The following is a 13,050-nucleotide window of genomic DNA, read 5'->3' as shown; positions in this document are numbered from 1 at the left end:
AGGTGGTCTATAGTTGTTTTTCTCCTCTGGTTGCACATGTGACATGCTGGTAGAAATTAGGTAAAACAGATTTAAGTTTGCCTGCATTAAAGTCCCCGGCCACTAGGAGCGCCTCTTCTGGCTGAGCATTTTCTTGTTTGCTTATGGCCTTATACAGCTCGTTGAGTGCGGTCTTAGTGCCAGCATCGGTTTGTGGTGGTAAATAGACGGCTGCGAATAATATAGATGAGAACTCTCTTGGTAGATAGTGTGGTCTACAGCTTATCGTGAGGTATTCTACCTCAGGTGAGCAATACCTCAAGTCTTCTTTAATATTAGACATCACACACCAGCAGTTATTGACAAATAGACACACTCCCACCCCTCCGCCCCTCGTCCTACCAGACGTATCTCCTCTGTCCTGCCGATGCACGGAGAAGCCAGCCAGCACAATATTATCCGTGTCGTCATTTAGCCACATCTCGGTGAAACATAAGGTATTACAGTTTTTAATGTCCCGTTGGCAGGATAGTCTTAATCGTAGATTGTCCAGTTTGTTTTCCAATGATTGCACATTGGCCAATGATACGGAGGGTTGTGGTGGTTTACCTACTCGGCTAATTATTTTAAAAGCACCCCGCTCTCCTCCCCCTTTTTCTCCATATTTTCTTCATGCGGATGACGGTATTTGGGCCTTGTCTCGACAAAGCAGTATATCCTTCACGTCAGTCTCATTAAATAAAAAAATCTTTGTCCAGTTCGATGTGAGTAATCGCTGTTTTGATGTCCAGAAGCTCTTTTCGATCAAAAGAGACGGTAACAGCAACATCATGTAAAAATGTGTTACAAACAATGAGAAAAAACAAACAAAATAGCAAATAGGCGATTAGGCCTGGCTTGCACTCGACATTCCAATTGATCCCAAAGGTGTTCGATGGGGTTGAGGTCAGGGCTCTGTGCAGGCCAGTCAAGTTCTTCCACACCGATCTCGACAAACCATTTATGTATGGACCTCGCTTTGTGCATGGGTGCATTGTCATGCTGTAACAGGAAAGGGTCTTCCTCAAACTGTTGCCACAAAGTTCACAGAATTGTCTGGAATATGATTGGATGCTGTAGCATTAAGATGTATCTTCGTTGGAGCTAAGGGCCCTAGCCTGAACAATGAATAACAGCCCCAGACCATTATTCCTTCTCCACCAAACTTTACAGTTGGCACTATGCATTGGGGCAGGTAGCGTTCCCCTGGCATCTGCTAAACCCAGATTTGTCTATCGGAATGCCAGATGGTGAAGCATGATTCAGCACTCCAGAGAACGCGTTTCCACTGCTCCAGAGTCCAGCAACAGTGAGGTTTACACCACTTGAGGAGACGCTTGGCATTGCGCATGGTGATCTTAGGCTTGTGTGCGGCTGCTCGGCCATGGAAACCCATTTCATGAAGCTCCCGAAGAACAGTTCTTGTGCTGACGTTGCTTCCAATGGCAGTTTGGAACTCGGTAGTGTGTGTTGCAACCGCGGACAGACAGGTTTTACACGCTACGCGCTTCAGCACTCATTCTGTGAGCTTGAGTGGATTACGACTTCGCGTCTGAGCCGTTGTTGCTCCTAGACGTTTCCACTTAACAATATCAGTTGACTGGGGCAGCTTTAGCAGAGGAGAAATTTGACGAACTGGCTTGTTAGAAAGGTGGCATCCTATGACGGTGCCACATTGAAAGTCACTGAGCTCTTCAGTAAGGCCATTCTACTGCCAATGTTTGTCTATGGCGAATGCATGGCTGTGTGCCAAATCCACTAATTTGAAGGGGTGTCCATATACTTTTGTATAGATAGTGTATATCAATGCCATTTCTGGAATTCATGATCATGCACTATTGCAAGGTTGCTCAGATATGGCTCACATTTGCATTACATACATATGTTACCACAACAGTGCTATGTCTGAATACACACACACACACACACACACACACACACACACACACACACACACACACACACACACACACACACACACACACACACACACACACACACACACACACACACACACACACACACACACACATACACACACACACACTCACACACACACACCGGGGACCTCTGCATGCCAATGTGCGCATGACATACCTAGTTCAAATACATCCATCCCCATCCAGTCTCTTAAATGTTCACTGATCTGATAGTACTGGGGATGGGACAGTAGCTGGTTAACTACCACGCTGCCTTCACCTCTCCAGACAGCTCTGATCACTGATCACTTATGAGCAGTAAACATGGAGCAAAGGATGTGTTTATAAAGTATTGTAAGGGGGTGCTACTTATACCCAATTTCACATTGCCATCTAGCTCCCACCCCAAGGCACTTGCGTAGATCATATCATCCACATCACGTAGACTCCGCCAAGCCAACCAGAGAGTGATTTGGAGTTACTTTAGATCTACATTAAGTGCATATATGGTCTGTGGCTAGAGGCTAGTGGTTGATTTGGAGTTGGGCATCCATCCTGCTTATATAGCAGGTTTGACAATTGAGTATCCCCTCTCGGTCTGTGTCCCTGTCCCTTCCACCCCTGTGTCCCCCTGCCTCCGTCTCTGTCCCTGTGCAGCGTACCACCTGAGGAGGGAGGACACTGACTGGTTTGATAAGCCTGCAGAGAGACAACATCAGGAAAATGGACAGCCTCTGGACAGGAGACAGGTGAGAGGAGCTGGATAGGATAAGTCTAAATTAGTGAACTATATTTAATAAATAAACTGCCATATCCATCTTCCCCCTCATTAAATATACATTGATAGTGCCTGTTTTGTTCATGTTGTCTTTAGCAGAGTTGTACTCAAACTGTAACCAGTGACTGCAACCTGGTTCAGGTTATCAGTTGATCTACCAGGTTAGTTACAAACAGCACGGGAAGGAAATCATCAACATGTATTGATTTGACTAATGTTGCAGAAATGTGCTTTAAAGCAGTATTCAAATCCATAGGATGTAGTGATCACAATATAGTATCCATATCTAGGAAAACCAAAGTTACAAAGGTTGGGCCTAATATAGTGTAGAAGAGGTCATACAACAAGTTGTATAGGGATTTTTATGTTGATGATGTAAAGAATATTTGCTGGTCTGTGGTGTGTAATGATGAGCAACCAGATGCTACACTTCACACATTTACGAAATTGCTTATTCCAGTTACTAATAACCACGCACCCATTAAGAAAATGACTGTAAAAACTGTTAAATCCCCTTGGATTGATGAGAAATTGAAAAATGTTATGGTTGAGAGGGATGATTACGTCTGGCAGCACAACCCTCACATTTCCTCCACCCTCACATGCTATGACATCTTCTGGTTTCAATGATGTTTCTAGAGACAATATCTCTCTCATAATCACTAAATGCCTAGGTTTACCTCCTCTGTACTCACATCCCACCATACCTTTGTCTGTACATTATACCTTGAAGCTATTTTATCGGCCTCAGAAACCTGCTCCTTTTTCTCTCTATTCTGGACGTCACAGACGACCAATTCTTATAGCTTTTAGCCGTACCCTCATACTTATTCTTCTCTGCTCCTCTGGGGATGTAGAGGTGAATCCAGGCCATGCAATGCCTGGCTCCACTCCTACTCCCCAGGTGCTCTCTTTTGATGACTTCTGTAACCGTAATAACCTTGGTTTCATGCATGTTAACATTAGAAGCCTCCTCCCTAAGTTTGTTTTATTCACTGCTTTAGCACACTCTGCCAACCCGGATGTCCTAGCTGTGTCTGAATCTTGGCTTAGGAAGTCCACCAAAAACTCTGAAATCTTCATCCCTAACTACAACGTTTTCAGACAAGATAGAACGACCAAAGGGGGCGGTGTTGCAATCTACTGCAGAGATAGCCTGCAGAGTTCTGTCCTGCTATCCAGGTCTGTACCCAAACAATTTGAACTTCTACTTTTAAAAATCCACCTCTCCAAAAACAAGTCTCTCACCGTTGCCGCCTGCTATAGACCCCCCTCGGCCCCTAGCTGTGCTCTGGACACCATATGTGAACTGATTGCCCCCCATCTATCTTCAGAGCTCGTGCTACTAGGTGACCTAAACTGGGACATGCTTAACACCCCAGCCATCCTACAATCCAAGCTTGATGCCCTCAATCTCACACAAATTATTAATGAACCCACCAGGTACAACCCCAAAGCCGCAAACACTGGCACCCTGATAGATATCATCCTAACCAACGTGCCCTCTAAATACACCTCTGCTGTTTTCCACCAAGATCTCAGCGATCACTGCCTCATTGCCTGCACCCGTAATGGGTCAGCGGTCAAACGACCTCCACTCATCACTGTCAAACGCTCCCTGAAACATTTCAACGAGCAAGCCTTTCTAATCGACCTGGCCCTGGTATCCTGGAAGGATATTGACCTCATCCCGTCAGTAGAGGATGCCTGGTTATTTTTTTAAATGCCTTCCTCACCATCTTAAATAAGCATGCCCCTTTCAAGAAATTTAGAACCAGGAACAGATATAGCCCTTGGTTCTCCCCAGACCTGACTGCCCTTAACCAACACAAAAATATCCTGTGGCGTTCTGCATTAGCATCGAACTGCCCCCGCGATATGCAACTTTTCAGGGAAGTTAGAAACCAATACACACAGGCAGTTAGAAACGCCAAGGCTAGCTTTTTCAAACAGAAATTTGCTTCGTGCAACTCCAACTCTAAAAAGTTCTGGGACATTGTAAAGTCCATGGAGAATAAGAACACCTCCTCCCAACTGCCCACTGCACTGAGGATAGGAAACTCTGTCACCACCGATAAGCCCACTATAATTGAGAATTTCAATAAGCATTTTTCTACGGCTGGCCATGCTTTCCACCTAACTACCCCTACTGCATTCAACAGCACTGCACCCCCCACAGCTACTCGCCCAAGCCTCCCCCATTTCTCCTTCTCCCAAATCCATTCAGCTGATGTTCTGAAAGAGCTGCAAAATCTGGACCCCTACAAATCAGCTGGGCTTGACAATCTGGACCCTTTCTTTCTAAAATTATCTGCCGAAATTATTGCAACCCCTATTACTAGCCTGTTCAACCTCTCTTTCGTGTCGTCTGAGATTCCCATAGATTGGAAAGCAGCTGCTGTCATCCCCCTCTTCAAAGGAGGTGACACTCTTGACCCAAATTGCTACAGACCTATATCCATCCTACCCTGCCTTTCTAAGGTCTTCGAAAGCCAAGTCAACAAACAGATTACCGACCATTTCGAATCCCACCGCACCTTCTCTGCTATGCAATCTGGTTTCAGAGCTGGTCATGGGTGCACCTCAGCCACGCTCAAGGTCCTAAACGACATCGTAACCGCCATCGATAAGAAACAATACTGTGCTGCCGTATTCATTGACCTGGCCAAAGCTTTTGACTCTGTTAATCACCACATCCTCATCGGCAGACTCAGTAGCCTTGGTTTCTCAAACGATTGCGTCGCCTGGTTCACCAACTACTTCTCTGACAGAGTTCAGTGTGTCAAATCGGAGGGCCTGCTGTCCGGACCTCTGGCAGTCTCTATGGGGGTACCACAGGGTTCAATTCTTGGGCCAACTCTTTTCTCTGTATACATCAATGATGTCGCTCTTGCTGCTGGTGAATCTCTGATCCACCTCTACGCAGACGACACCATTCTGTATACTTCTGGCCCTTCTTTGGACACTGTGTTAACAACCCTCCAGACGAGCTTCAATGCCATTCAACTCTCTTTCCGTGGTCTCCAACTGCTCCTAAACACAAGTAAAACTAAATGCGTGCTCTTCAACCGATCGCTGCCTGCACCTGCCCGTCTGTCCAGCATCACTTCTCTGGACGGTTCTAACTTAGAATTTGTGGACAACTACAAATACCTAGGTGTCTGGTTAGACTGTAAACTCTCCTTCCAGACTCACATCAATCATCTCCAATCCAAAGTTAAATCTAGAATTGGCTTCCTATTTCGCAACAAAGCATCCTTCACTCATGCTGCCAAACATACCCTCGTAAAACTGACCATCCTACCAATCCTCGACTTCGGCGATGTCATTTACAAAATAGCCTCCAATACCCTACTCAACAAGCTGGATCCAGTCTATCACAGTGCCATCCGTTTTGTCACCAAAGCCCCATATACTACCCACCACTGCAACCTTTACGCTCTCGTTGGCTGGCCTTCGCTTCATAATCGTCGCCAAACACATTGGCTCCAGGTCATCTACAAGACCCTGCTAGGTAAAGTCCCCCCTTATCTCCGCTCACTGGTCACCATAGCAGCACCCACCTGTAGCACGCGCTCCAGCAGGTATATCTCTCTGGTCACTCCTAAAGCCAGCTCCTCCTTTGGTCGTCTCTCCTTCCAGTTCTCTGCTGCCAATGACTGGAACGAACTACAAAAATCTCTGAAACTGGAAACACTTATCTCCCTCACTAGCTTTAAGCACCAGCTATCAGAGCAGCTCCCAGATCACTGCACCTGTACATAGCCCATCTATAATTTAGCCCAAACTACTACCTCTTCCCCTACTGTATTTATTTATTTAATTTATTTTGCTCCTTTGCACCATATTATTTATATTTTAACTTTGAACTCTCTTCAAACTACAAATCTACCATTCCAGTGTTTTACTTGCTATACTTTATTTACTTTGCCACCATGGCCTTTTTTGCCTTTACCTCCCTTATCTCACATCATTTGCTCACATTGTATAAAGGCTTATTTTTTTCAACTGCATCATTGATTGTATGTTGTTTTACTTCATGTGTAACTCTGTGTTTTTGTATGTTGTCGAACTGCTTTGCTTTATCTTGGCCAGGTCGCAATTGTAAATGAGAACTTTTTCTCAACTTGCCTACCTGGTTAAATAAAGGTGAAATAAAATAAATAAATAAATAAAAAAATAAAAAAATAAAAAACCGATTGGCATATGTACTGAAAATTGAGAAATCATGTGAATAAACATTTTACATTTACATTTTAGTCATTTAGCAGACGCTCTTATCCAGAGCGACTTACAGTAGTGAATGCATACATTTCATTAAAAAAAATTCCGTACTGGTCCCCCGTGGGAATTGAACTGAACCCACAACCCTGGCGTTGCAAACAACATGCTCTACCAACTGAGCCACACACAAAATTAAAATAAACAATTCTATGAAACAAATATAAATCATACAAAGAATGCCAGTAATAAGCTTTGGAGCACCTTAAATTAACTTTTGGGAATAAAAGTTAAACTCGGCTCCATTATTCATTGAATCAGATGGCTCATTCATCACAAAACCCACTGATATAGCCAACTACTTTAATGATTTTTTCATTGGCAAGATTAGCAAATGTAGGCATAACATGCCAGCAACAAACGCTGACACTACACATCAAAGTATATCTGACCAAATTATGAAAGAAAGGCATTGTACTTTTTAATTCTGTAATGTGAGTGTGGAGGAGGTGAAACAATTATTGTTGTCTATCAACAATGACAAGCCACCAGGGTCTGACAACCTAGATGGAAAATTACTGAGGATAATAGCGGATGATATTTCCACCGCTATTTGCCATATCATCAATTTAAGCCTACTAAAAGGGTGTGCGCTCTGGCCAGAGACCCCTTTACTGGCTCAAATGTGACAGACCGCCTTGATTCGGTCTTATGTATCAACATTTAAAATTGTGTTTTTTACATTGTTTAAAAGCAGAGATACAGAGCTACACAATGGTATATCATACACTGCATTTGAGGAACAATGCGAAAGTAATTCTGCTTTGAAAGTTGATAAACTTTTGAGAAAATGGCCCTTGAATATTTTGTTACACCTACTGGAGAGCTTTTCTTTGTCTACACCCATTCAGAATTGTTCACACCCTTTTAAGCCAGCCCCACCCATCTCTTTAAGGATTCACATGTGAGGTCATGTGCTAAACAGTGAGTAGTGTAGTAAAGATTTAGACAAAAAGTGGTATAAGTTGCAGCCAACAATATGTAAAAATTCCAGGTATATTTTATAAATATTCGATGACGCTTACCCAGACACACTTTTCTAAATTGATGGGTCATGTGAAAGAAATGCTATAACCCCCAGCCACATCTTGCTAAGTGTATGGGTCTCTACAGAAGGTGTAAATGGTACAGCGAAGTGGTTACTTGCATAGTAGAAATATCAAAAATAGATAGTAAAGAAAGATGCCAGTAGAGAAAGAACAAAATAATATACTTTATGTTCAAGAACAATATCAATAACGATATCAGTGAAAGATGAGGTAGGTATATGCCATCAATCAGGGGTAAAGTGGCTGAGCAGCAGGATAAATAAAAGTAGCATCAACTATTGTGTTAGGAGAGAGTCATGTGACTAGAGGCACTGCAGATAGTGCTGATGGCTGGGATCTCGCCCCAGTGATTAACTGGTCCAGCCGAACCACGCATGAACAAGGGAATCTATATTCAGGGAGCCTGTTTCTGTTCTGCCCTTGACTTTGGTGCAGGGCATGTGAAGTCCATAGCCTCTTCCTCACAAAACTCCCTGATCTTTTCAAAAAGATAAGTTTGTCTAGCTGTGTCCAGTCCAGGTGCTGCTGGTACAGGCAGACCATCTATGGGAGGAAAGATGTCAGCTTTGCGCAGCAGCTGAAACCTGGTCCCGACTGAGTCCGAACGCTCCTTGGCGACAACAACACCAGACTCCAGAGCATTGAAGCTGTAAACCAGGAAAAAAAACTGAGAAGACATTACAACCTTGCATAACATCAATTCACCTCCCAAGTTTAGATAAGAAGAATAACCTAATAACCTTGTGTCAAGTCATTCTGGTTGAGAGCAGTAGCAACACATTTGCAGTTCGCCATGGCTAACATTATATATTTTGAAAAAACTGCAGTAGAAAGGATTATCTACACATAATGAGCAGCTCATGTTGTTGACAGAAGATGCTACAGGGCAGACTAATCCAAAACTCATCTCTCGGCATGTCCAGCCATTCATTATCTCAGTCAATCATGGCTAGCGGAAAGGTTCCTGTCTTTTTCTGTGGCTAAACCAACTAGGCTTGTAATTTAACAATGTATTTCATATTTACAGATGGCATACAAGTTTGTTATTAAGGCACATAAAAGTTCAAATGTTCCAGAAGGCATTTCTGCCAAAAAACGGATTTTAATAAAAAATAAAATAAACATTAAAATGCCTCTCCTGTGAAGTCGTGACTTGCGACATACGCCTAGTTTCCTGAAACGGGTCAAATAGCCGACCAATCAGCCTGTTAACAAACCTTAGTAAACCTTTTGAATTTTTTTTAGTTTGACCAGATACAATGTTATTTTACAGTAAACTAATTGACAACCGACTTTCAGCACGCTTATAGGGAAGGACATTCAATAACCACAGCACTTACACAAATGACTGATGATTGACTGAGAGAAAATGATGCAAAAAATATTGTGGGGGCTGTTTTGTTAGACTTCAGTGTGGCTTTTGACATTATTGTTCATATTCTGCTGCTGGAAAAATGTATGTGTTATGGCTTTACACCCCTTGCTATATTGTGGATAAAGAGTTACCTGTCTAACAGAACACAGATGGTGTTCTTTAATGGAAGCCCCTACAACTTAATCTAGGTAGAATCAGGAATTTCCCAGGGCAGCTGTTTAGGCCCCTTACTTTTTTCGATCTTTACTAACGACATGCCACATGCCACACATGCCACTAACGACATGCCACTGCCTTTGAGTAAAGCGTGTCTCAACACTATACACGTCAGCTACTACAGCGACTGAAATGACTACAACACTTAGCAATGCGTTGCAGTTAGTTTCAGACTGGATGGCAAGGAATAAGTTAGTCCTAAATATTAAAAAAAAAACTAAAAGCATTGTATTTTGGACAAATCATCCACTAAACCCTAAACCACAACTATTGAATAATAAGTTGAGGTGATTAAACTGCTTGGAGTAACCCAGGATTGTGAACTGTCATGGTCAAAACATATTGATATAACAGTAGCTAAGATGGGGAGAAGTCTGTCCATAATAAAGTGCTGCTCTCCCTTCTTAACAAGGCAGGTCCTACGTGCCCTAGTTTTGTGGCACCTAAAGTTCAGTAATGTGGTCAGGTGCCACATAGAGGGACAATTGGCTCTGAACAGAGCAGCATAGCTGGCCCTTAAAAGTACACGGGGTATGCATGTCAATGATATGCATGTCAATCTCTCCTGGCTCAAAGTGGAGGAGAGATTGACTTCATCACTACTTGTTTTTGTAAGAAGTGTTGATAAACTGAATGTACTGAGCTGTTTGTTTAAACTACTAGCACACAGCTCAGACACTCATGCATAACCCACAAGACATGCCACCAGAGATCTCTTCATAATCTCCAAGTCCAGAACAGACTATGGGAATTGCAAAGTACTACATAGAGCCATGACTACATGGAACTCTATTCCACATCAGGTAAATGAATCAAGTAGAATCAGATTTTTTTTTAAACTGGTAAAAATACACCTTATGGAACAACAGGGGCTGTGAAGAGACAAACACACATGTACAGACACACATACGCACACAAGCACTAGCATACGCACTCTACACACACGTACATTGTAATATTGTTGTATGGTGGTATTATACATTTTGTATTGTGGATATGTAGCGGTGTAATAATGTTCTATGATGTACCATTTTATCTTTTGTTTCACAGGTAATGTAAGTACCTTAATGTGTTTGGACCCCAGAAAGAGTAGCTGCTGCCTTGGCAAAAAAAATACAAATACTCCATGCACTGTGTCTCCCCCAGATTAAGCTGATTCCCTATGTGTTCCCTCACACCCGGCTCAAACTACAGAGAGACCCCAAGGACACCAGTGTCTCAGGTAGAGCAGAACACAGTAAACATTCTCTAATATGTAGATATCTGCTCATTAATGATAATAATAGGATCATCTCAGGGATTTCCAATATGGCCATTGATATATTGTTATACTGTATATTGTCCATTCATATACACTACCTTTCAAAAGTGTGGGGGTCACTTAGAAATGTCCTTGTTTTTGAAAGAAAAGCACATTTTTTGTCCATTAAAATAACATCAAATTGATCAGAAATACAGTGTAGATATTGTAAATATTGTAAATGACTATTGTAGCTGGAAACAGCAGTTTTTTTATGGAATATCTACATAGACGTACAGAGGGCCATTATCAACAACCATCGCTCCTGTGTTCCAATGGCATGTTGTGTTAGCTAATCCAAGTTTATCATTTTAAAAGGCTAATTGATTATTAGAAAACCATTTTTCAATTATGTTAGCACAGCTGAAAACTGTTGTCCTGATTAAAAAAGCAATAAAACTGAGAACTTTCTTCTGAAACTCGTCAGTCTATTCTTGTTCTGAGGAATGAAGGCTATTCCATGCGAGAAATTGCCAAGAAACTGAAGTTGATGCTCCAGATACTCAACTAGTCTAAAGAAGGCCAGTTGTATTGCTTCTTTAATCAGAACAACAGTTTTCAGCTGTGCTAACATAATTGCAAAAGGGTTTTTTGATGATCAATTAGCCTTTTAAAATGATAAACTTGGATTAGCTAACACAATGTCCCATTGGAACACAGGAGTGATGGTTGCTGATAATGGGCCTCTGTACACCATTCCATTAAATATCTGCTGTTTCCAGCTACAATATTTATTTACAATATTTACAATGTCTACACTGTATTTCTGAATAATTTTATGTTATTTTAATGGACAAAAAATATGCTTTTCTTTCAAAAACAAGGACATTTGTAATTGAACCCAAACTTTTGAACCGTTGTTTACGTATGTGTGTTCCCTGCAGGGAATGGCCTGGGGATCCGTGTGGTGGGAGGAAAGGAGATTCCTGGTTGTCATGGTGAGATAGGAGCCTACATTGCCAAGGTTACACCCGGAGGAGTGGCCGAACAGACAGGGAAAGTGGTGGAAGGTAAGTGTGTGTGCACATGTACTTGTGTAAGGTATAAATCGAGCAAGAGAAGGAGGAGAGAACAATAGATTGGTTATCTCTGTTCATACAGGGACACAGTCTGATTTAAGGTTGAGAAAATACTGTGGGCTATATCTGATGGGAACGTCATTATAGTGGGATTTTAATCCGTGCGGAAAAAAATGAAAGAGACATTTGGAAGAAAACAATGATTAACATTCTTATACAGCAGTATCATAACTCATAAGCGCATGTTGTATGCATTTCAATTTGTCTGAGTTAAGCTGGATGAGGTATATTGATTATTTCACACGTGTTCTGGACGAGATAGACTTCTCAATGTCAGATTTCAGCTCAGAGCAGATTAGCTACTGGTTTAAGCAGAAATCTATTATTATATTATTCATTTCAGGCCACTGTCAGCTCACTGTGAATGTCTTTGCCAAGCTCTCTGAGCACCATAGAAAGATGAGAGGGTGTTTGTGTGTGTACAGTATGTTTGTGTTTGCATGTGTGTCTGTCATGTCTCATTCTGAGACATCAGATAGCCAGAAAAAAAGCTCTGTCTCTTTGCATTCTGCCCCTTTGCAATGCCACAAAGGACTAGCCATTATGCTGTATTTAGCACAGACACAGTCATTCACACTCTCTCCCTTTATCTCTCTCTCTCTCTCTCTCTCTCGCTCTCTCTCTCTCTCTCTCTCTCTCCCTCTCTCCCTCTCTCCCTCTCTCCCTCCATCTCTTTCTCTGTCTCTCTCTCGCTGTTTCTCTTTCTCTCTCTGACAAACATACATGTTCATACAAACACTGACACACACACCAAATCAAATTGTATTTGTCACATGCTTCGTAAACAAGAAGTGTAGACTAACAGTGAAATGCTTACTTACGGACCCTTCCCAACAATGTAGCGAGAAAGAAAATACAAAAATAACAGAATAATAAAAGTAATAATAAATACACAATGAGTAACGATAACTTGGATATATACATGGGGTACCAGTACCGAGTCGATGTGCAGGGGTACGAGGTAATTGAGGTAGCTACACTATGTACATATAACTAGGAATAAAGTGAATGATATTCAACAAAAGCAGCAGCGTA

The 13,050-nt window shown here is 42.1% G+C and overlaps 1 protein-coding gene across 6 annotated transcripts in view; it reads left to right on the top strand.

Annotated features, from left to right (window-relative positions):
* Positions 1-13,050, top strand: part of LOC106573449 (protein piccolo) — a 100,526-nt gene that overhangs the window by 62,169 nt on the left and 25,307 nt on the right. For all 6 annotated transcript variants that reach the window (XM_014148506.2, XM_014148502.2, XM_014148505.2 and 3 more), the window contains 3 exons: positions 2,595-2,686; positions 10,783-10,858; positions 11,821-11,946. In XM_014148506.2, the coding sequence (XP_014003981.2) occupies positions 2,595-2,686; positions 10,783-10,858; positions 11,821-11,946 (294 nt within the window). The remainder of the gene's footprint in view (positions 1-2,594; positions 2,687-10,782; positions 10,859-11,820; positions 11,947-13,050) is intronic.

This window comes from Salmo salar, chromosome ssa16 (genome assembly GCF_905237065.1).
Source record: "Salmo salar chromosome ssa16, Ssal_v3.1, whole genome shotgun sequence".
NCBI classification, from domain to species: domain Eukaryota; kingdom Metazoa; phylum Chordata; class Actinopteri; order Salmoniformes; family Salmonidae; genus Salmo; species Salmo salar.
The sequence above is the reverse complement of the archived record's forward strand: the minus strand, read 5'-3'. Positions and strand labels throughout refer to the sequence as shown.